The 26,443-nt window shown below is 35.1% G+C and overlaps 1 protein-coding gene across 3 annotated transcripts in view; it reads left to right on the top strand.

The window, feature by feature from the left end:
• Positions 1 to 26,184, top strand: part of LOC149794775 (solute carrier family 23 member 1-like) — a 71,104-nt gene extending 44,920 nt beyond the window's left edge. Inside the window, exons 8-13 of one of the 3 annotated variants that reach the window (XR_016422198.1) lie at positions 7,415 to 7,571; positions 11,227 to 11,480; positions 14,064 to 14,337; positions 15,541 to 15,636; positions 19,345 to 19,723; positions 23,556 to 26,184. Coding sequence is in view for 2 of the 3 variants with exons in the window: in XM_089964418.1 (XP_089820544.1) it covers positions 7,415 to 7,571; positions 11,227 to 11,480; positions 14,064 to 14,337; positions 15,541 to 15,636; positions 19,345 to 19,547; positions 23,556 to 23,576 (1,005 nt within the window). In the remaining variant the exon portion in view is untranslated. The remainder of the gene's footprint in view (positions 1 to 7,414; positions 7,572 to 11,226; positions 11,481 to 14,063; positions 14,338 to 15,540; positions 15,637 to 19,344; positions 19,724 to 23,555) is intronic. The other 2 variants (XM_089964418.1, XM_089964419.1) reach the window with 2 other exon arrangements.
• Positions 26,185 to 26,443: the final 259 nt, after the last annotated feature.

The raw sequence follows: 26,443 nt of genomic DNA, 5'->3' as shown, positions 1-26,443 counted from the left end.
CCTCAAACACAATGCTAACTGGTAAATACCAAACTAATCAAAATACATGGACATCATAACAGTTTCTGTGTGTCACATTGTGTGAGAAAACTTGGTAACAAATCCTGCTTCCCGTTATAAATGTTTTTCCATAGAATTCGTAATTCAACGTACTTTGGTTTAATGTCTCTACGCGTTATATAATATTACAACTTTAGACCGATTCTGAAACAAAGAAACTACATACCCTTGAGTTAGCCTTTGCGTTACGGTCAAACTCGTGGTTACTTCCTTCGAAGAACCTTACCTCGGGGCGAAAAACTCTATTTGCAGTTAGCAGTGATGTCACCGGTTGGCTTCGGCTTAGATGCCGGAAACCCGACATTATAACACCTCAGTAATACTATCCCCAGACAGTTTTCAAAGAGACCACCGGTATCCAGTCGGAACAAAGATAGACTGGTTTTGGGCAGGTTTTCACGCAGCTAGACATTATTCTGTTACTTTCCTTGTGAAAGAATTAGTGCATTGTCTTGACATTGGAGAGAGCGGATGTAGGGAAGTTGGAGATACTAGAGTACGCTCCAAGTGTCGAAGCTGAGTGCTCGTAAAAAGGGCTGGAAATGGGGTTCTATGAACTTCGGACGAAATTGGAAGAAAGGCTTCTGACGAAGCTTTCCGGGTGGGAGCGGTTGCCACGCGCAGATTAGAGAGAAGAAGAAGTGGAGAGCACGTAGAGATAGTCCTTTGTGCGAGGAAGGAGGACCGAAAGAACGGAAACGAGAGTACCGGAAGTACCGAAAGGAATACGAGGCGGAAGTTGCAGATGAAAAACATAGTAGGGGCACGGGAAAGAAATCCTTCAACATTTAATTTCGCGGGATGAAATAATTGGCAATTTGGACAGGTCTTGAATTGATTGGAAGCAATTGCATTGAAAACTTATCCTGTAATTGTGGAATACTGTGATATAGTTTATTAAATTGTTATACCTTTCACCTTATTAAGTTCTTTTTTTAACACCTAGACCATCGGCTTTGTTGACTCGGGACTCAGAGCTATTTAACCTTTAAATTTTCCGTCCTTCTCCGGGGTTAGTAATATTTCCGTAGGGGGCACTTGACACTGTGTCATTGATACGATCTTGGAATATATGTATATTTATTTAGATCGTAGACCTGCAAACAGTATTACACTCAGTTGGCTATTTTATCAATGACATTGAGTTTCTAGGAAAGCCTAGCAATGTGTTGATGTATCTTACTATATTTTACTCGAAGTGATTTTAACTTTTGAGTCGTATTTCAAACCATTAACATCAAGACATTGTTTTCACCCTTTGCATTAATTTCTGCATTGACTTTCATTTGCGCTTCGTGTTTGTTGTAACATTTATAGTTTGAAACAGTCTTCCTTTAATTCAGTATAACTATTTTTGAGTGTATACTTGTCATTTTTTTTGCGAATCGTACTGAAGAAATAGATTTCTTTGTAAGGTAAAAAGTCTTTTGTAAAATTTCTCTTTTGAATTTTTTGTTGTCCATTTATATTGCGATGTTTCTATTGAATTTCTTCCTTTCAATGTTTTAGTGATGGAGGTTTTTGCCTCCTTGTAATTGTTGATAATGTAAGTTCCTCGTAGCCGATCTTGTTATTATTAATGAGTGATTTGCGTTTGTTCATCGATAATATTCCATCTATATATGGCTGACGTTGCTAAATCATGTTTCAAGACTTTGTTAAAAATCAATTTTTCATTCCAAACCTTTAACACAATTCTTGTGACAGCTCTCCTATGTCGTTTTGTGGTTAGAACAAAAACTATGCCAATAGCTCTTCCAGATTACTAACATCCAGCTCTTTAAATACCTACACGTGGGGAAACTTTTTCTAACTTCGCTCTAACATTTCAAAGCTCTGTATATCGCTCTGTATTTTTTCTCATGACGTGGTAGTGTTTGATCCCCTTAACCTAAGTATGTTTATTTTACGGTTCACTCATCTCTTACTTTATTGACCTTACAACAAAATCCACCTAGGGTATCAAAATTACGTGAGACAAAAGTCTACTGACTATTAGAAATTCTATGTTGTATCGGGCAAAATAAATTGCAATACTCAGCTTGGTAACTTTTTTAAATGGCATTGCTGATGAACAATGAACTGTAAACCTCAATAGCTCCTTTGAAAGCTTGTATATAAAATATAATGTCACTAATTATTGGTGTTGATGATGATTCTTGTTTCTCTCGACATGTTGCTATTTATATAGCAAATATTTTTGTCGACTGGAAAACATAATTTAAGTTCTTCGGCGATGAATGTTTGAATATAAACTCAGTTATATAATGCTAACAATTTCGTCAAGTAAATGTCCATGGACTTCCAGATAATCATTAGTGAGCTTACTGGGTGTTAATGGGATGGTTAACGTAACCATGTCTCCAACGTCAAATTGTTGATGGTGGATCATTGGCAAACTTCAGTAGCTTCTTTAAAAAAAATGATGACGGTAGACCACTTGTACACTTTCATAGTTTTATTTTAAAAACATCATGTATGTAACTGTGAAAAATGATTTAAGTGACATATGGAATATTTTTTTGACAATATTTCGCTAGTGACCTTATTGTTCTAACGAAAATGTGGAGAGACTTAACCGTATGTTAAATCATGGGTGTAGTCGGTAGTGCATAGTACGAACTGACCCTGTGCGTTTGCACTCCTTTGCGTCACAGTTGCAATATCCTGAGAATGTTGGGGATTTTGCTGTGTTTTGATTAATAGTCCTTGCATGTCAACAACTTCCACCACTGTGTTGAGCAGCTTTACCTTCTAACCAAATGAGAAAGTTTCCCCAAAGCAGATATTACACTGTCTTTCAAATAATTGTCTTGTTTGAAATCATTTCATTGTCCAGTCATTCCTGTGTGATTTAAGGTAATGTGATTTTATCGGCTTGCGACTTTGTAGACTCGTGTTATTTCTCTAATCGTTCAGTGTTTATTTTTGTGTAAATACAATATTTTGAAATGCTTCTCATGTTTGTTAACCAGTTCCACTCAGTGTGTGTGGATCTTCTTCCTTTGCGAAGTTGCTTTCTCTGGTTCTTTGGTTACATTGTTTTCGTCTTGGTTTCTGTCTTCACTTTCTTTCATGTATTTGGCTCAAAGATTTGAACAGAAGATGATTATGAATAACGATGTTATAATAGTACAGTACAATATATGTTAAAATTTAGATTAATAAACAAGTGAACTGTAAGACACGCAGCATGGGCAGATAAAGAATAGATGTGATTATTATTGTAGAACTTGTCTTACAATGTTCAAGAATACATTATGTAGAAAACAAAGAGTTTTTAAATACGGAAATTAAAAAGTCGAGAGATCGATATAGGGTTATCAGGATGACTGCCATACAAATACACGAAACCGATTACTGCAATAATGACAACTTCCTAGTACTTCACTTGACAAGAAACATAATGTAGTCAGCATTAGGCCAAGACATTAAATCGAGCATTACATTAAAGATACTGGATGTCCCATCTGTTTACTTCTAAACAAGGTCCCTAAATATTTTACAACCTGCCGGTATAACTGAAGATTTACTATATATAGATCATGTCATACCATGTGCATCCTGGTGCACAAAGGGGATTTTTCCTTCGAGCACGTACTGGATGCATATTAGCGATGAAACAGATATAACAATGGCAAAATGCCTTGTAATGACGAGATTGAAGGTCACAAGAGAAAAGCAGAATTACATAAGATGTCCAGCTTCATCATGGAGGAAACGTTGCATCAATGTCGAATTGTAGAGTGTAGTTTTAAGAAACCTTCAATGGTTTGAATGTGAGTTTGAGTGTTGTGTTTAAAGAATGTTCAAAAATTATTCATGCTAAATAAATTTGGAACAGGAAAAATGTACATTTATTTGAATAGCTATGTGACTCTCTGCTATATTAATTTTTGAATGTATAGTGAGGGAAGTGCAATGGCCTTCTGATCGTATCAGCGTCAATTCCATTTTCATTGCCTTTTCTCTTTGTGAGCTTCTCGTAGATTTACTTGCGGTTTTCTTCGCTGTACATTTTGAGCCTTTTTCTTGAACGTTTTCTTTCTTTATTGTGTTACAGCACTTGCCTTCTACTCACAGAATAGACTATGCAAGTCCAGCATTTGTTATAAGAAGTTGGGTTTTATTGTGATCGAGGTTGGTAAATGGATATAAATACATTTCTCCTGCCTTGTTACACCGTTATATATAACCAGAGTCACGTGTACTGCATCAGATAAACAATGCCAGTGAAGGCAGACACGAAGTAAGCATTAAAGGAAAAAAACATTTTTATAAATGTGAAAAAATAATTGAATAAATTTGGCTTCTATTGGTACTATGATGACCTTATTACGATCAAGCAGGACAATCCCAAGTGCTATAAATAGCTACGTAACAGAAAATCCCAAACATGTATTACTACGCTCACTTAAGATTTCTGTTTTTTAATGATGCAAACAAAATAACATAACGAATAATTGAAATTTCAATTATAAGAGTTTAACGTTGTTTTCTTTCCTGAGTTTATCGTGGTATAAACTGTCAGTTTCCGATTCACACAGCTTACGTAATGCCCTTCGGGAGTTATTTGCCGTGTGAGTCGGCAACTGACAGTTTATACCACGATAAACTCAAGAAAAAAACAACGTTAAACTCTTAAATATAAGAAATTATAAAATATATAATCTTGCTACAATTGTCATTCATTAACTTGACAGGACCTGTCGTGTTAGCGATGGCCTTATTATATTTTCTTGCTCAAATGCGTTTTCTTTAAAGTAGTTTCTTTTCTTCCTGTGCTCTCGTGATCACTGCTGATATGCATAACATTCTCTTTTTTTTAACTCCCTCGTTTTCTAATTCCCTGCTTGTATCACGTCTATCACATTAAGGCAATGCGTTATCATTCAGAAACGTTTCATACTGCTTGATCATTCTATGTATTGCGCTTCTACGTTTTATATTAATTCAGTGTTGTTTATATTAAGTCAGTGTCTGGACTGTTAAACTATTCATCTTACCCCATTCATTTTACCCGTACACATAGGGGTTTTTGTTCATTCCTTTTCTTTTTAAAATCTGTCCGACTTTGAATATTAGATCTTGTTTGTCGTAGAGTGATACATCTTTGCGATCAAATACTCTAAATATCCTCTCCCTTGAAGTATTCAAGTTTGCAAACAACCAGGTCATCTAATATTACTTGCCTTACATTCAATATTTCCTAGTTGAACATTGAATGGTAGTCTTTTTCGAACATTATCTTCTATTTAGAAATTTAGATTTAATAATTGGGAATTTAGGAATTCCATATGTGTTAAATGTTCAATAATACTATAGAAGTGTCCATCATTTCCAGGTACGTGTTACTCGTTCTTCTCAACTGGAGTTATGTCTATTGATTGTAATAACTTTTGTTGTTTCCCAAATTAGCTTTCGTTGACACATGAACCATTTTTTCTGCTTTTAATTCAAGTGAAACAAATCATCATTCAAGTCTTCAGAAATCTGTGAAAGAAACTGATTTTTTTCTGTCCGAGTAGGACGAAAAGTACTCTGTGTTTTCCTTTTCCAACAAATTTTTCAGTCTTTTGTTGTACCCTCCCCCCCCGCGCACCTTTATCTCATTAAATTGTTTCACTTAAGGGTTTAATTGTTTGAAGGTGTATATAAAAGTTCATCTTACCCCTTCCATTTTGCGAACATATTTAAATATACCACCAACATAAAAATGAGGAATGATGAATTTGCACACATTAATCATTAGATACGTATTAAAACAACAATATTAATTCTCTTTTTCTAAATGAGTTTAATATGGTACACATTTTCATCACAATCCTTTCTGAAATCTGTTCCCCCTCCTCTTTCATGCATAACGGACAAACAACGCAGAAATATGGAGTGAGAGAGAAAATGGATTTGGCCTTAATTAAAACCTTGAAATAGAAATTACACCAATTAACCTACAAGAATATGGTTCGTCGTAACGATAAAATGTGCACTTACCTTGGGATTTATCTACAGTGTTTATCAATGATACATAGTTGCAACTATGTCGACATTATACAATAAATTCCTCGGTTATATGGTACAGATACTGTGATGTATTATGTTTTTCTTTCTGGTTTTTTTTTTCTTAAACATATTATAATGTCCAAAGAAGCGATTATTATTAGTTAAAAATTAAAATGTCCAAAGTCCCCCCCCCCTCTGTCTCTCTCTCAAAAATCTGTGCAATAACAATGACAAGCGTACAGGAATGTCGTTTGTGTCATCCCATGATATCTCTGGACTTATGACTGATGGTAAAAGTTAAGTCAAAACGACCAAATGATGAGAGAGAGAGAGAGAGAGAGAGAGAGAGAGAGAGTTTATGGTCGGTGGTACTTTTACTAAAGCAAAATAATGACTCAGATCTACTTTAACTATATTAAAATATTTTAATTACCTCTTGTTGTTTCATCACTTCGCTTAGTTTCTATTCCACGTTAATTTCCACGAGCCGGTAGGTGAATGGCTTAAAGTTCAAATAGATGGCGTAGCTAACCAAGTATATGTAGTGCTCTACTTTTATTATTAAAACCATCTTTCAGGTTTGAATCATAAGTGTGTGTAATATTGATTTAATCAATATAGAAAAATAGAAAGTAAAAATTGAAAACAATCAACTTTTCAATGTGCCAAGGTGATTGTGAATAGCCATAACATGCATAGAACTACATTTTGTAGCGGACACACACCGGGATGTGAGGAGATGTTGTTGTTGTTGTTGTAGGGTCTTACGCCATTTTACAGGACATGATAGGCTATACATGGCGGCCAGGAAGAACCCGGGAAAATCCCGGAAAGAACCACCGACCCATGAGAAGCTACTGGCAAGCTTTCTCACATACCCACATTGGCTGAATCTGAGACTCGAATCCACGCAGACAGGGATGAGTTGTTAGTGATCCGCAACAGAGAGCGAGTTAGACCACTCGGCCACTCGGGGCCCCCCAAATTCATTCACTTGATCAATACACAGCTACCTGTAATAAATATATGCATTTGTATGTGATATAAATAAAATATATTTACAGTATGCACATTGTATCAATGATGCACGACTCTCTGCATAAATGTTTCCTTGAAAGGAAACTCGGCAAACCTCGTTTCCTTTTAATGAAAGTGTATACCTCCCGTTGTGTATCATTGATACAGCGTGCATACTATACATTTTCTCTCTCTCTCTCTCTCTCTCTCTCTCTCTCTCTCTCTCTCTATATATATATATATATATATATATATATATATATATATATATATATATATATATATATATTTATTTATATATATATATATATATATAATTTATATATATCGCCAGATCTTAATAGCTATCTGTATTGGTTGGGCTATATGCGGTATCATGACGGCAGCTGGGGCCTTTACAAATGATGTAACTTCTCTCCAGTTTAAGGCAAGGACGGATGCCAGGGCTGACGTCTTTCAAAATTCACCTTGGTTCTATTTTCCTTATCCAGGTAAATCTCTCTAGTAACTCTGTATCCACCTGGGATGCAATACGGATTATACAGCTATAGCTTTGTTTGTTTTTCTGTCTCTTCTTACCTGTCTTTCTATCCGTAAACATTTTCATTTCCGGTGCCTAAATATCAACCGTTCAAGGTATTTGGGCTAAACTCGATACATGCCAAGCAAATTATACAGAATTGTCTTTTGATAACTTTAAATGTTTATAACTCTGTATTTGTATGGGAAACAAATTCTAGGAAAAGTGGCATGTAAATTTAGCGTAATTGAACTCGGGATTCTATCATAAGCATTGTCATTATTGTGAGATTTGGACGATAGGTTACATTCATTGGGAGTATTTACATAAGCTTGGGCTGTAGGATGGGTAAGATAGGGATGCGGATATGTTATCTCCTGATGACAACTGTTCCCTTTCGATAACTAGAGGATATAAAGATATTTGACGAAAATAGGCGGCATCATTATCTTTCAATCATACAAGACGTACGGAAATTTTTAATTTTTATTTATATTAATTTCATTTTCGTGGATCATATTATACGCATGTTAAAATGTTAAGCAGCACCGGTCTGAATTACTAATGATTATATTGGCGAAGGGCGAAATTGTTTAGAAAAGAAACGTTACCCTTCTGTATATTGAATAATACACGCTGGTGGAAAGTTTAAACGTTGAGATTTGAAAAATACTACTGTGTAAATCTGTTTGTCAGGAACAGTTTTAAAGTCCACAAAACGTTTTCTTTTTAGTAAAGTTATTCTCGTGATTTACGATCAGGTAATGTTAGATATATTTTAGGGAACGCGTTTTTGACCGCATATATAAAAATGTATACACGTTTTTGCTTATATATTTGTTATATACATTTTATATAATTTCAATGTCTTTATCAAGTATCATATAACACTTCATGTTTATATTTATTTGGAAAGTATTGACTTTGCAAGTTTTTTTTTTCTGAACGCTTTATATTTACATTTTTTAATCTTTTATAGATTATCTCAAAGAATTTCATGTTTATGTCAATATGGAAGGGTTTATCTTCCCAAAGATTGCTTTGTGGAATTGTTTTATCTACATTTTTAGGATTTTACTTTTAATCTGAACCATGCCACAGTTTTCATGCTGGTGTAGCATACAGTTCAAGTGCATTTATACATATGAATCTCTGAACTGTTCTATTGTTTTTCTGCATAATGTTCAAATATTTGTTTGCATAGTGCTCAAGCATTTGACTGCATAGTGTTCAAATATTTGTCTGCATACTTTTTATTCACAACAGACCCAGCATTAAGAGGTTAGTGTTAGGACTGGTCGGCAAGATGTCAGGATAATGTGACTGGGTGTGACATCATGCCATATATCTGCGGCATGATGCCCCAGTGCTAGACATCACTATAAACTGTCACGCTGCAATCATCATAGCGATATGACTGAAAAATTGTTAAAGCTACGTTAAAACTCCAAAGCACACACACACATAACAGACCTGCTTCACGTGAGATTTATTTTCTTGTCGTTTGGAGTGTGTACGAAGGTATAAAATTTAGGAGTTTGTATGGAAATATATTTATTCCGTAATTTGGAATATATAATCTAAGCTGTAGCGTTATAAAAATTGTTGCTACGGTTTAATTTTCATGTAGTGGATTCTGTTATTATAATCAGGATCGATTACGACTACTCATGTGATTACAAGTTAGACAAGCCTATGCATATCACAACACGAAAGTTTACTTTCATCTGTGTAATAACAAACATGTTACGATTACATATCTAATAACATGATAGGTTACTCTCATATCAGTAATAACGGGATAGATTACGTTTCTATATATACAATAACATGATATGTTCCGCCTAACCTAATAGGTTACAAGTGATAACCTTATAGTTTCTGGCAATACGTGTGATAACGAAATAGTTTTCTCCTATACGCTTGATTACAAGATAGGTTGCTCCTATGCATATGATAACATGGTGTATGTTGCATCGCTACGTGTGATGGCGATACATATCTTAAAAAAGGAGCGTAGCGAGGAAGGAACATATGCATTACAGGTAAATTGTGCTAACTATATGTTGTGTGTATGTGTGTGTTGATTAACTCAGGGAAAGATGAATTATGAGCCTAGCTTGTTTTTAAGCCCTACTGCTGCTAGATAAGCCACCTTGGACACAAACTTAACCTATCAAGTTTTGTCAAGACCTTTTATTCCGAGTTTGTTTGAATGCTTCTCAATTGTCTAAAGAAGTGAAAAGGCTTTCAAGGATTTGGCAAGAACATCACCCCAAAACCAAATATTGTTCTGGAGCACTTGAAACCATTAATGTATGATAGGGTCTGCAAAGATATAGTCGTGTCATATGTTTCATGATTCCGATATGTTAACAATGTTACTAAACATTGTCAAGATGCTAGAACTTGTGTTAGCGAAGACAAGGTTGTTGAGACGACCTTTTCTTCTTCGTTTCCGACGGTTATGGATGTAAAACCTGATTTAACATTCCCATTACTTATGGGGATCGAACAAAGCATGAAGTTCACATGTACATGACCCTCAGGCCGGATACACACAAAAGCTGAAATTTACCAAATTCCGTTCTGGCAAGAAGAAAATTGCAGAATATCTTTCAACCAATATTAAGACTTAGAAAATAATAGTTATAAAAGGCAACACGGTATAAGAATTGCGTCGCAAAGTATTTCCCTACTAAAATATAGTCTAAATAATTCAGAAAAGATGAGAGAAAAAAAGAAAAGAAAGAAAGACAAACGACAATTCTGCCAACCAACGAGTCACCAAGTAAAGTAAAAGGGAATACACTCATTGGCAAAATTAAGTAGATAGGATTGTTATAAAATTGATTCATAATCCAATATGTTTTAAAAAATCCTGCGTAACGGAGTTTTCTTCAGCTAAAGTTTAACACTTACAGTTTAATATGCACTTATCTTTCTCTACAATTTCTCAGATAACGTTGTACTTCTCCAGGGTGTTTCTCCCCCAATACTGTTTTATGGCTGTTGACCTTCCCTATGTTTATGCTTCTTTATCGTTCATACCTCCAATTTTCCAATGAAATAGTAAAAAGGCAGATAGAAAAGGTTTTTAAAATATAAAGAAACAAACCATCATGCTGGGGCAATGATCATTATGCAGTCTACAGAATCATCTGCAATTATGCAATTTACATAAAAAATGGCTTCAGCCATATTCACGTCAGCTACTGTAACAAATGATATGGCTATTGTCCCCCGGAAACAGGGAGTCACGCATGTGCAAATATTTGAAAAGGAATGAATATGTTCAATATCTTTGCAGTTTCTAATATTTTTACCGACTTCAAGGGATGTGCGCTCTGATGATGCAGTCGTAAATGAAACTTTACACCAATACAATTTATTCTATTCTATACCCTCTGGCCATTCTAAGGAAAATAGTCTTCCTCGTCAATTCAGAGATAATAAATAGTCTTCTTAACTAAGTCAGACACCAAACTATACCACATCGTTGTAAAATATACATTGCAACGCAAACAATTTATATAAACAATGAACAGAGGTTAGAGGATAGTACTTGGAAAAAGTAAAGTCAAGAAAGAGTAATGGTGAGAATGACGTTTTATTTTTGTCTTTAGCTCAGTTTGGAGTACCTGCGTTTAGTCTCCCTGCCTTCATTGGATTCATGCTTGCAACGCTTACGTCAATTCTGGATTCCATCGGGGACTACTACGCATGCGCGGGCATGTGTCGGGTGCCTCCTCCTCCAGCACATGCAGTTAACAGAGGCATAGCGATAGAGGGGTTCTGTAGCATTTTGTCCGGCTTGGTGGGAACTGGTCATGCTACTACCACCTACGGGGGTAATATCGGTGCCATAGGAATGACAAAGGTAAGTCTATTATTCACCAGAGAAAACATGCAAAAAATAATTAAGCTTCATTTGCAAGGGTACAATCTCTTGACAGAATGTAGGTGGATGGAGAGAGGTGAATATTCGATGACCTTGTATCGAAGACTTGAACGTTGAACGACCTTGTTTTCGTACAAAGTCTGAAAAGAGGTTCGATCTTTCCGCACTTTAAAGAAAAGAAATCTCCAAGTCTAACCTGCCTGATAGTTTGATGGAAACATGGGATGCCACAACCTGCCTGACAGTTTGATGGGAACATGGACGCCTCAATATACTTAGACTATATCACATTTTAGACTGATGAGTTGCATTCTATGCCGACCCTTTAACGAGTAACCGATTCTTGAACAAATGCAACAATCCTTTTAATGCCTTTGACGTCCAACAGAAATGTTAAGTCCTAGGGCTGTCCCATACATACGTGTACCTTCGTGGTTAATTCATTATGAAACTCAAACGGCCACGTTAAGTCATAGGTCTGTCCAATACACACATGTACCCAGGCCCGGCCCTAGGATGTGCGGGGCTAAAGCAGCAAAAGCAATGAGCAGGGCCCCAAGCAAAAGCATTGCATTGCGGAGTTGATTTCCTGAAAGCGCGGGGCCCAAGGCTATTGCCTCGTTCGCCTTGCCCTATGGCTTGGCCTGCATGTACCTTCGTGGTTAATTTATTATGAAATTCAAACTATAAAAGACACCAATCTGCAGACGTATTTTATAATGAGAAAATGATCTAGAAACATTGTTAAAAATCCATGATATCATTGTAATTGTTAGAGATTTTAGCTGTCGTTATATTATAATAATCAAATGTGTATTTAATGCCGTTAATTTTTATACATAGAAATTTAAGCTGCTGTTGACTTGAAGCTAACTAAACCTAAACGTACTTGGTAATTCAGAAATTGATCAGGTTAAGATAAACGTTTATCTGGAACATATCATCTGCTGTTGATGATTCAATGGAAATATATATCTACACTAAATGACATTAATTAAGATATTATAGTGCCTAATTAATATGTATCTTTATAACTGCTGTTAATTAGCATATTGGTGGTGCCTAATTTCAATCAGCTATTAGCAAATTTTAATTTATATGGAAAAGTGAAAACATTATTGAAGGCCTGATCACTTGATCTATTCATGTTATGTATATGAAAACATCTTTAAATATCTTAATTATAGCATGCTATTATCTCCATGGCTTTCTACTCATTTTAATAGGACGGTCATGATCTCCAAGGATATCCACTCGTTTCCATAGGACTCGTGTTTTTTCTTCCCTCAAGTCTTTCGACTCATTTCCAAAGTATTGCTGTTATCTCCTTGGATTTCCGCTCACTTCCATAAGACTTAATATCTCTAAGGCTTTCAGCTCTTTTCTTTAAAATGGTTTTATCTGGTGTTATCTTAAAGACTTTCCATCAATTTCTATATGATTGTTGTTATCAGAAACGATTCCGCACATTTCTATAGAAATGTTGTTGCCTCCAAGGTTTTCCACACATTTCCAAAAGGACTGTTATTATCTCCAAGGATTTGCGCTCACTTCCATAATACTTGTTATCTGCAAGGTTTTCCACGCAGTTCCACAATACTTTTGTTATTCCCATGGCTTTCCACTCATTTACATAGGAATGTTGTTATATCCAAGGATTTCCATTCATTTGCATAGTACTTATGATCTCCAAGGTACTTCGCTCATTTCCTTATAAATGTTTTTATCCCTAAGGGTTTCCACCCATTTCCATAGGACTACTATTATTTCCAAGGTTTTCTACTCATTTCCATAAGACTGTTACTATCTCCATGGTATTTCGCTCATTTCCTTATAACTGTTGCTGTCTCTAAGGCTTTCCACTCATTTCCATGGGACTGTTGTTATCTCCACGGCTTTTTCCGCTCATTTTAATAAGACTGTTGTTCTCTCCAACGCTTTCCACTCATTTCCATAGGACTTGTTATCTGCAAGGCTTTTCGCTCTTTCCTAAGACTGTTGCCATCTCCTTTGCATTTTGCATTATTTCCATAGAACTTTTACGCTTTCCACTCATTTCCATTGGATTATTGCTATTTCCAAGGCTTTCCGCTCATTTGAATAGGACTTTTGTTATCTAAATGGCTTTCCACTCATTTAAAAAGGCCTGCTGTTATGTCCAAGGATTCCTTTCATTTTAATAGAACTGTTGCTATCTCTAAGTCTTTATACTCATTTCCATAGGAATGTTTTTATGTTCATGGCCTTCCTCTCATTTTAATATGCATGTTGTGATTTCCGTGGCTTTCCGCTAATTACCTGATGATTTGTTATGTACAAGGCTTGCACTCATTTACTTAGCACTTATTATTATCATGAAGGCTTTCTGCTCATTGTAATAGGACTGATATCTCAATGGCCTTCCACTCATTTCCATAGGAATAATATTATCTTCAAGGCTTCAGCTAATTTCTTATGTACTTTCGTTATATATATATATATATATATATATATATATATATATATATATATATATATATATATATATATATATATATATATATTTCTTTTTTCTTCTTCCAGGTGGCAAGTCGCAAAGTGTTTGTTGCCATGTCATTCATTTATATAGTGTTTGGCGTTTTTACAAAGATTTCGGCCATTTTTGTCAGCATCCCGTATCCAGTACTGGGTGGAGCAACAGTGACAATCATAGGGGTCTTTGTTGGCGTGAATTTGTCAAATCTGAGTGTAATTGACATGTCATCCACAAGAAACTTGTCAATAATTGGAATCAGCATATTTGTGGGTTTACTGGTGCCAACATGGATGGAGAAGAGCCCGAAATGTATAACAACAGGTAAACCAGGTGCTCAACATGTATGTATGTATGTATGTATGTATGTATGTATGTATGTATGTATGCATGCATGCATGCATGCATGTATGTATGTATGTATGTATGTATGTATGTATGTATGTATGTATGTATGCATGTAGGTAGTGCCAGTGGAATAAGACTGGCTTGGACTAGAGAATGATTGTGAATCTGCCCATTTTTCCCTCATTTAAATTCAACTCACGCTCAAGTCATGACACAGGTAAGTAGGTACGTGGGTAAAGAGGTAGGAATGCATGCATAGATGCAAGTAGGTAAGTATGTAAGTATGTTTCCCTTATTGCAGCAGAAAATTAAGTTCCTCCAAGGCAAGGCACATTATCTTTCTCCCAAACATTGCAACATGTAAATATAACTAATTTTCTTTAATTTATTTATCATTCCGTATCATATTATTTAAGCAACACACTGGTATGGTGCATTGAAAAATCTGTTAATTTTCTTCCCTTTCATTTGTATTTCAAACTAAATTGTTGCTGGTGCAGTTTTAGTCAAGTTTTAAATTACTATAACAAGTGCATGCATTTTTAAATGTTAATTCATATGAAGAACAAAATTAGTATTTAGGCATTTAAAACAATGTATGTATGTATGTTATGTATGTATGTATGCATGCATGTACGTACGTACGTACGAACGTACGTATGTATGTATGTACGTACATATGTATGTATGTATGTATGTGGTTTGATGACACATCATAACAATCCTAGCTATACCGTACCGAGGTAGTTTAGGTATCTCAAAAGGACAAACAAAGACAAAGCCAAAAAGGGGGAAATTACTTAGAATCAGGTGTCCGATTTTTTGTAATTAAATCCCACTTTTTTGAAAACTCCAAGACTTTCTCAGGTGGAACATCGTCATATGACGCATCACAGGGCAAGAAAGGTTAGTCGCTTCGTTTGAATGGAGAACGTATCGGGTCTTTTTAAATACCCGTCCCGACGGAGGGATCAAATACAAAGTAAAAGAAAGATGTAAAAGAAAGATGGGAAAAGGAACATTAAAACAAGAAAGAAAATATGCGACACCTGTGTGCACAGCTATAAATAAGAACAATTGCACGATGTCTTATTTTAGGTATAACAAGATTCGTTCATTTTGTAAAATAGTTTTAATGTATATACTGCAATATAATGAAGCCCTATTTTCTTTTTTAAGGAAACGAAGGCTTGGACCAGTTTCTCACGATCCTGCTTTCCAGTCCGAATTTCTTCGGTGGAGTTCTTGCTTGTTTTTTGGACAACACAATTCCGGGTAATCAAAATTAATGTTAATGGTACTCACTTGACATGACTCCTCCAAACAACGTATGGTCTTGTAGGCCTATGGATTCCTATTTGATATATTTTGATTTTGAATTAATTTTCAACCACTCTAGAAATCACAGTTCTCTAATAGTGTTACAAATATATAACCTATAATACAATATATGTTTGTATACATGCTGAGTTTTGATGGGGGAGGGGCATGAAAAATGGCGAAATTTCTCTTTTTTCTTTCCAGCATAATAGCATATGACGATATTACGCCTAGCGAGCATTGAACATCTCGCTTTTCACTATTGTAAACACAAGGTAAATTACAAGTGGCTTTGCTTTATAAAATCATAAAGAAACCACATAGACATAGATCCCTGATTAATTAACATCCTATCCTGTGGACATAAACTCTTGTATCCACCTAATACTGCATCATGAACAGCCATGAGGACATACAACCCAGTACCTACGAGAACGTAGATCCCAGTACCTAATGAGGACATGTATCCCAGTAACTACCAAACACTGTATCATATGGACATAGATCCCAGTACATACCCAAAATTGAATCATATGGATCCCAGTATTTGCCTAACACTCAAATATACATATACCAAAATACTTACCTGACACTGCATCATGTATACACATATCACAGTACCTACCAAACGCTATCATATGGACATAGATCCCAGTACATACCCAAAATTGAATCATATGGATCCCAGTATTTGCCTAACACTCATATATACATATACCAAAATACTTACCTGACACTGCATCATGTATACACATATCACAGTACCTACCAAACACTATCATATGGACATAGATCCCAGTACATATTTAACACTGTCTCATATGGATATAGATATCATTACTTACCTAACACTGTCTCACATGGACATAGATCCCAACACCTACCTAACAGTGTCTCATATGGACATAGATCTCAGTGCCTTCCTCAGTCTCTCTCAATTCAGAAAAGTCTAAACTGTAAATGATGGCTTCAAAACTAGCTTTTTAACAAGAATAATTCCATTTGGAACAATCTAACAGTAAGTGTAGCTGAGCTGTTGACTTGGTGTCCTTAATATGAGACGCAAACCTTCTCCAGTTTTAGATTTTGTAATTTATAAGAAGGCAATGGCTATGCCTGTTAGACTGCCAAAATAATGTACAGGAATGCAAGGGTTATGCTTGTTAGGCTGTGAAATTAATGTATAGGACCACAAAGGTTATGCTTGTTAGGCTGCCAATGCAATGCATAGGAACGCAAGGGTTATGCCTGTTAGGCTGCCTGATGGCAAGGGTTATGCGTGTTAGGCTGCCGAAGTAATTTATAGGAAGGCAAGGGTTATGCGTGTTAGGCTGACAACATAATGTAAAGGAAGGGAAGGATTATGTATGTTAGGCTGCCACAGTAACGTATAGGAAGTCAAGGATTGTGCTATAATAACCGTAGTACCAAAGTGCTGAGAGATGAAACAGCAGTTCTTCAGCTTTTCTCTTGTCCTTCTTCTTTAATCTTTTAATTTAGCATGATTTTTTATTTTGTATCCATTTATCATCTCTTTATTTCATCCTTGTTTTCAAAACATACACCATGCGAATACACGTACACACACATAACGCTCCGATTATTGTCAAGACTAACATCTATATTGTTCCGAGCAGACACAGACCAGCTGTGAGAGACCTGACAACAAAAGCAAATTATACATGATCATCCGTAAAAGATTTATCTCAGAATAAAAGTAAGAATGATAGCTTGTGAAATGTTTGACTATTAAAGATTGAAGACCGATATTTCTAAATGCCCAAAGGTCCCACATGATCCCAGGTTACTAACAATGTATAGACTGGTTTGCATCTTCTGGCATTACTTAATTGACTAGTTATATCTTAGTATGGGTCACTGCAAAGAAAAGTAGAGGAACGATTACCATCTCATTATTTGTCATTAAAAAAAAGAGCTGAATGAGTGTTTGCTAATTTATTAAAAAGGCACAGTAGTAGATCATTGATTTATCTCTTAGAGTGTTGGAAAGAAAATCAGTGAGTGATTTTGTTCAGTATAACAATTATTAAGATATAATCATTTCAACGCAAAAATGGCCTGCTCAGCCGATTTAGGGCCGGTCGTACATCTCTAATGATTGGCCACCCATTTATTTCATAGTTTTATCAATTCTTTTTTTTCCACAGGACTTTTATGGTGATTAATAATAACAGAATCTATGTTGGGGTTTGCGCCGAGACAAGAAAATCCCAATCAAAGGGTTACATTATTTTTTCATTTGCACGAGAGTCTGCATTGAGTGGGGAGACAAATAATGTAACCCAGCGACTAGGGTTTCCTTGTCTTGGTAAAAAAATAAAAAAGACATATTATTTTTCTCGCCCACCTTTTTCTTATTAAATTAGAATAACCTTGCATTTTTACAATACAGTTAGCAGTTAGTGTTAGTCAGCTATTACTATTGACTCTCACTCTGTATACAAGTCATTAGGTCTTGCACTCTTTTTTGAAAATCTGCATAATTAGTTACGTAGAATATAGCTGTATATGCCGTTATTAGAAAAGTAAGAAAAGATCAAGCAAAAAGTTGAAATGTTTGTGTGTTGGAAGTATTGTACAATGAGGGTATCAAGTCATGTGCTATTGTTGTGTATGTGTGTGTGTGTGTGTGTGTGTGTGTGTGTGATTTAGATTTTTAACGTAGCTTTAACAAATTATTCAGTCATATCGCTACGATGTCTGTATTGTGACAGTTCATAGTGATGTCTAGCACTGGGGCATCATGCCGCAGACATGTAGCATGATGTCCCACCCAGTCATATTATCCTGACACCAGGCCGACCAGTCCTAACACTAACATCTTAATGCTGAGCGCCAAGCGAGGCAGCTGTTAGTACCATTTTTGTATGTCTTTGGTATGACTCGGCCGGGGATCGAACCCACGACCTCCCGTATCCAAGGCGGACGCTCTAACCACTCTATTGTTGTGTAAATACCGCGCATTAATAGGAATGTTTTAATATGGGCGATGGGGTGACCTATCGACCCTAAGTACACATGTTCTATAAATGAGATAACAGAAACATAAAATATTTGGTATCATCACATTTAATCCATGGAAGCCATATGAAAATGAAAAGTAGAAATAAATATCTTTCGTATGGTTAATTTTAAGTTTCATCACTTTTAATTTTGAAAAAAAAATTATATGATAAGCAACAGGATGATACATTATAATCACAAGTACAGTTCGACTGAAGTGTGTAGTGACTGAGATAATTTCTAATTCATGATTTTCTTGGAAATTTATATTTTCTGTCCTGGAAATGGGGTAAGTGTTGCTATTACTAGTACAACGATACGCTACATGAAATGAAAACGTTTTATTAGCGGAATATAGTGTGGAGTGGTTAATTAACAATTATGATTGGTAAGTGCAAGAGTTTTCATTTGGGCTGGCACTATTATTTTTGATTCAACTGTAGCGAATTGGGAATATCAAACTCGTTCTTTCCTACTATTCAGAACAAAACAGGTGTAGTTTTCGTGTATTTCATAACAAAACCCTCACACTAGCAATCGGGACATGCAATGTTGAGCAAATCAAATGAAAGTAGCCAAAGTGGATCTGGATTTAACACAACAATCATGTATTTATAGCACTTCGATGTTCCATTTAAGGTACAGATGAGGAGAGAGGGATATCCTGGTGGCAAAAGGGATCAGAATCTTGGGATGATAAAGGTCCTTCGATGAACTATCTGGAAGGGCCTGAATTATACGAGCCTTTATTTCCCAAGAAATGGTGTTCCTACAAAATAATCAAGTTTATTCCTGTCCTACACTACCAAGAATATACCGAACACGAGAAAGAGGAAGAAACAGTAATCCCAGCAATTTTACATTCACCGATAATGTCTGCTGCTCAAATAATAGAAGTACTTTGGTGGTGGGTTTTTGAATTTTCTGCACGCTTCAGGCTTCAGTGAGTCCGCCATTGTGCCCGAGGGTGAACTGCGGGAATTCGCTTCGTAGTGAGGATAGGGTCAGATTTTAAGAGGTAAAGGTGAATGTACAATGCACAGCTCATACGTTCCAAAAAAGCCAACGAAGCATGTGTCAGGGGCTAATTGTCATATAGTTATATAGCGTGTACACACAGTATAGTAATTTAACGTAATGTATACTCAATATGGTAATTTAACACAATGTATACACAGCATGATAATTTCACGTAATGTACACAGAGTATGGTAATTTAACGTAGTCCTCAATCAATATGGTAATTTACGCAAAGAACACAAAACATGGAAATTTAACGTAATAATTTGTTGACATTCAGTTTATGAGGATCTGTAACCATCGTGCCAAATTTATGTATCGCTTTTTCGTCAGTAAACTTTTAACATATTGTATCATTCCACGGGTTTTACTTGACCGAGCTATGTCAAACCCTGGCCCGATTCCGCTAGAAGTCATAAGTTTCCCTTTAATTTCAAAGACCTCTATACAACTGCTGTTATAAACTAGAACGTCCAACGTGTCCATTCTGTAATAAGTTTTACTCTAATTAATACAAGAGCACAGATTTCACAAGTTCCCAATTGTCTATCAACCGCACATCTGCATGGTTTATCTTAATTAAATTTCCGTAACGTACCGTCAGCATTTCAAGGCGTAAAATTTTACAACTCCACATAATACAGGGATCTATTTTTACTACGTCACCTTAGGCCAGTCAAATCACTGTTTTAAGCTACCCTTTTACCTGTAAAACTGCATAAAATTTACCACCATGGCAACAATAAATGGCGCCTGCCGACGACGGAACAGTCCCTTCTTGTTTATTCCTTTGAGTAATATGCCAGTCCCCAATCTTAAATACTGTACCTGGAGTCACACGATCAATTCACACAATTAGATTTTAATAGGGACTACTGAGCGACAAGGACGATCATGTGGCTCTGACCTGAATTCACAAAAAGTAAACCATGGCATCAAGGAAACTCACTAACACTTCACTCCGTGACGTTCGCGCCAAATAATTGTCTAATTATATCCGGCTGAGAAATATATTCGCAGCACCGAGTTCCCATAATCAAACAAGTGATCACAAAAATCTAAGAATTCTTAAAAGGAAGCGCTATAAACAATTGCGCATACTCCAAATTTATTATAATATTTTATTCGGCTATGGAAAAACCTGTCTATATTTATAGCCTCAAAATTCGATGTAGAGAGAGAGAGAGAGAGAGTGAGAGAGAGCATGTTATTCCTACTTTTAAAAAATATCACAACAACAGTCTCTTTATTTCTTTCTTTCTTTCTTTCTTTCTTTCTCTCTCTCCATTGTAATAAATTTGTTCGAAGTCCTAATGGTAACTGTTCCTGTTTTAGGAAACCGCTCCATAAATGTGATCAGTAGTTTCCGTAATTACGAGAATAGTTCCGTTTGTCATGTAATGTTTATGCAAAAATTGTAGAACGATTTCTTTCCATAAGTAAATCTTTAAATGCTATAACGTCTTGAATTGACTTCAACTTGTACACATCATATAACCTATTTGGCACTACCATTTGTCACGGATAAAATTCTAACATTAGATCTACCGTTTCTCAGAAAGAAACCAAACACACGGCTTATTCAACAAAAAAGCGAGTTTCACTGCAATCTATGACCCTGCCCATGGTAAACTCTCATTCTAAAACCAAAACATGCGTTCAGAAAATGTAATATGTTTGTCCTATTTTCATTCTCTCCATTACTTATGAGTGCAGTAGAACCAGATTTTGTTTTGATGATGTTCCTAGTTTTGTTGGAAACTTTGCCACATTGTTTGTTGCGTGTGCTGCCAAACATGACATCTCCTAAATTGTGATATCCAACAAATTTTATGGTTGAATGAAAACAATTGTATATGAACATTCTCACATAGAATATGTGACGTCGTCTTAATTATCATTGTCCTATAATACCTTTAAAAAATAACAGAACCAAAAAATGGTGTCCCTTTTACCGTATTTTTCAATTCTTTCTTTGTCTCTGCAATGTAACGTTAAGTCTGTCTGTCCTTCTCTCAAACTACTAGTCCCAGTTCTACTGTCACCCAATGCAGTAACACGTGTGTGAATGCGTGCATGCGTGTGTGTGCGTGTTTATGTATGTGTGTTAGTTTCGTTTGTACCAAAATTTAATATGAACGTTACATACAAAGACGTAGTAACCATTGCCTTAAACTTTTTAATTTCTCCGTGTAGGTGTATGTCATCGTTCTCAATTTTTTTTCTTCATGCAAGTCACTTTTTGGCTACTAGGTTGTAAAACATAATGTTCATGAGGCACCAAATGAATTTCTTTCTTCATTGGTTTAATTGGTTTTGTCATCCTATCATATGTACCACCGCTTTCTCTCTCTCAACCTCTCAGTCTCTCTCTCTCTCTCTCTCTCTCTCTCTCCTCTCTCTCTCTCTCTCTCTCTCTCTCTCTCTCTCTCTCTCTGTAGTGGATGCAGATGGTGTTGAACTCTTGTCACTTCACAGTGTTGATGAAAGTCTTCGTTTTCAATTTTCTGTAAGTGTGTTTTTACGTCTCTCAAATGTGACAATAATTATAACGGGACGAACGAATTTCTTTGGCGCTGAATCAGGACTCTCGTGGTATTGTGACAGAAGTGTAGGACATTGATGCAAGCTCACTCATGTCTTCTTCGGAATCACTGGCATACATTTGAGCTAACAGTTCAGCTCGTGTGTGGGGTGATGGATGATATATATGGTGTGATGAATATTAATTTTATAATGTAATAGTATAGTATCATTTGTGAGCTTCTATCTCATTCTCTTAAATTTTAAGCTAAAGGAGGGCGTTTGGATAGTGAGTATGATAATAGTTGGTATAGTTGATGTAATGGATAGTATTTTTTAGATGTAAGGGATAGTCTTTTTGTGAAATTTCATCTTCATCGTTTACATTCTAAGCTAACAGAGGTCGTTTGGAGAGAGCGTGTATGAGTGTGTGTGTATGTGTATTGGTCTTTGTTTGTTTCTATAAAACTCCCTTTGTCCCTCTCAAATTCATTTCACTTACCTACCTAAAGTTGCGCGTATTCATGTCAGCCACTCGCATCAATAATACTCAGCATTCGTCTGATTATGGTTAGCCACTCGCAACACTGTTGCCATATTTACCTTAGTGTCCAGTACAGTGACGTCATTGAATCTTGAAATTTTGAGGCTATAAATATAGATTTGTGTTTTTTCATAGGAATTTTTACAGGTTGTAGGTATAAATATATGCTAGGGTTTTTAAATATGATTGTCATACAAGTTGAAGCTAAACATATATAAACTGGGTTTTCCATAGGATTTTACCACAAATTATGGCTGAAAATAAATACTAGGTTTTTTCCCGAGGGATTTCCTACCAGTGGTGACTATAAATAGATACTTGGTTTTTTAAAATTGGCCTTACCCTACAAGTTGTAATTATAAATAGACACTATCGTTTTTCCAAATAGTATTTTGGTGGTGTAATAGTCTATTTTGTGAGATTTTATCTTCTTCTCTTACATTTTAAGATAGCACAGACCGTTTGGATAGTGAGTATGATATAATGGATGTTATAGTTGGTGTATTGGATATTATTTTTATGGTATAAGGGATAGATATTTTGTGGAGAAGATGAAGACTTAGTGGAGAAGACGGAATGACAGAAATTAGAAGAAATAATATCCGATGTTTTGCATCAATAATATCAGAGATCTTTAGGGAAATATTTTTAATATTCAAGTTCTAGATATGATGTATCAAGATTTTACGTTTTACAACATAATTATTAGATGCGTGGTCAAAATTTTGCTCACTATAAGACTTACGTTATCTTTTGTTTACAGGTACACAAACCAGGAGAATGAAAATATTGGAGATCGTGCATAGCAAAGATTCCAGGAGATAAATGCCATATAGGACAAAATCTCACTTGATATAAACATTTCAGTGTACAAACGAACTTTTAAACAATTATTCAATGAAAATGTTTACTTACGTTTAATTATATGTAATATATTGGAATGCATAATTGCAATTACTATTTCATTTGTTTAAACTTCTCATTTTTATGTCAGTCCTCGTTGTAAAATTCTTTTTGCCGAAAACTAAAACATTGCACCAGATTCCCAATAAGATTAAGAGTCCGAAGATAATTGTGTTAAAATGAGGCAGGTAGTTATCGCGATAAAGTCCAAATTTTTGAAAGATTGATATTTAAAGCAACATTTTTTTCTAAAAAATGGCTTCCGACCGATATTTATTCGTTTAGTGTTGCCGTATCGTTTGTATCAAGTAGCAAATGTAACTTATTGTCAATCCGATAACGCTTCAATTACATTTACTAATTCTTTGTGGCGTAGGTTTTGGATTTCTTTGGGACTTGTACTGAATTGTATTCAGGACTTTAAATTAATAGGACGTGCGTCTGTAATTCTTGAATAAATTTGGGATTTAATTCGCAATGCCGTAAGTTCTTTTTTTTCATTTTCTCTTTATATTCAAGAGAAATTAATTATATGTTCAATTTTACAAAGCTTGTTGCCTTTCACTCTTTTCTGTTACTTATTTTAAGAACATGGATTCATAACAATTTTCAAATGAATAAACAGTCAATTAGTCTCTAGGAAAACGATCATCACGTTCGGATATTGCATTATCATTTCAAGATTTGCGTGCCAAAAAGAAATATGTTGCAAATGTGTTACCTCCATATTTACAATACAATGTGGGCAACGTATAGTTTTGAATAATTCAGTAAAGTGTATGGTGTCTTTTATTAGTAGTTAGTTCTCTCATCTTTTCAACAAGGCTTTCATTGGTAGATTTTATTATTCCATTCATTTCCAAAAAATATCACTTGTTTAGCAAGTTTAGTAGAGATATGAAAGCAAATAATATACCAAAATCGCAAACAAAATGCACAGAACATAGTCCGGTATTTTGAATACAAAGAAATGTTAAGAATGCTGATAACCAATTTTTTATTCAAGGCGATACACGTAATTTTACAGTAACTTGGATTAGTTGCAATTCTTTAAGGGGTATCATAACATCATACCACAGAATCAAATACATTACAGATCTATAGGATCAAACGTTGCACAGAATCAAATACATTACAGATCTATAGGATCAAACGTTGCACAGAAGTCGAAAGAATCAAAAATGAGAATTAAAGCAAACTTACCAGAATAGCTGTTACTGTATTTCAGAGACGCAGTAATTGTTGTTTGGTTGAATAGTTGGTTTACTTTATTGCCTGGTACAGGGATTGTGAAATCAACTATGAAGTTAAGACACACCATGTTGTGAAGTTGGTAGTCGTTTTACCCTTGTTTATACCTTATTTATTGTGAAATCTAGAGCAACAATTTGATGTAAATATTATTGCTGATAAAACCAATTTTTTCGTTTCAGGTCTTCCTTTATGCTCTTCTTCCATTTCTTGTATTTGTTTCATTTCGTGTTCAATATATTATGGCTCTTTCTCTTGGATGTGTTATGTAGGTTTTATGTTGCTTTATATTTTGTCAAAGATTGTAGATTATATATTAATATAATGATCCTTTGTATCTAAAATGTTTCTTTTGAATTAGAGTTCAGGATATTTACTGTTCCTTGGTCAAAACAATGGGCTACCCGATTCACTAAATTTCAAGTAAACAGACTTTACCATGTTTATAGTTTTGGATAATTTTCCACTAAGATTATTGTAACGTAAGCCAGTTGGGAATGTGGGAATGTTTGTAAGGTTGTTAACAGCAACGTTTTTGTATTCCTATTTTAACACGTCTCTAGTGGAATCTTTTTGTTGTGTTCAGTCATAATTTACGAGGATTTGTTTACGGAAATTATTAACTGGAATTAAAACTGATTATTGACTTTTGAACTAAATCACCATTTCGGGATTATTGTTGTCTTATTCAAGGACATTTTGGATTATTTCATTTGGATACATTAAGGTAGTTAGCACATCAGCACGTTTAAGGTTAGAGGAACATCAACCTATTCAAGATTGCAATTTAGTCGGAACACTACTTGAGTTCATTCAGAACACTGTTCTTTAGTGCTTGTAACTGTTTCGAATTTTAAGTCTTAATACTGTAGGTTTCCTTTCAATTTAATTTTCACTTTTGTATTGAAAAGAAATAAATTATTGTTAAATGTTAGTAAACTTATTGATTTTAGCTTTTTTCTGTTACTTAGTTTAAGACTATAGTTTTGTAACATTATTCATGTGTAGAATAAACTCTTTTAAGCTATAGCTTGCAAGCAAGTTAAAATAGGAGCCTGCTTGTTTGTTTTGAAGCTTTCATTCACTCAGTACAGGCGTGGATTAAGTTTTTATTCATTAATTTGCTTTAACAATAGACATTCGTTAACTGCCGTCAGAACCATCTTTTTGTGAGTTTTCTTTATGTCTCCTCTGATTTTGTGACTGCAAATTTTGTTAATTAAAGTGATTAAAATTCATCTAACCTATTAAGATGTTTACTTTAACACGATGTCTTAAAATGCACATACCCCTTGATGAAAATGGAAAACATGGATACCATTTTGACATAAATAATTGTGTAAGGTCGTGAAAATAGTAACTTTCAGTTCTAATAAGCACGTAAAGGCATTACTAATATTTTCGCTTAGGCGGTCCTAGTAGTCACTAAAATCAATAATATGCACTAAAAGACTAACTTCTGTAGGTATTATTAATTGCTAATTGAAGCAGATAATA

Source organism: Sinohyriopsis cumingii, chromosome 7 (assembly GCF_028554795.1).
Source record: "Sinohyriopsis cumingii isolate HCF-2022 chromosome 7, ASM2855479v2, whole genome shotgun sequence".
Taxonomy (NCBI): Eukaryota; Metazoa; Mollusca; class Bivalvia; order Unionida; family Unionidae; genus Sinohyriopsis; species Sinohyriopsis cumingii.
The sequence above is the reverse complement of the archived record's forward strand: the minus strand, read 5'-3'. Positions and strand labels throughout refer to the sequence as shown.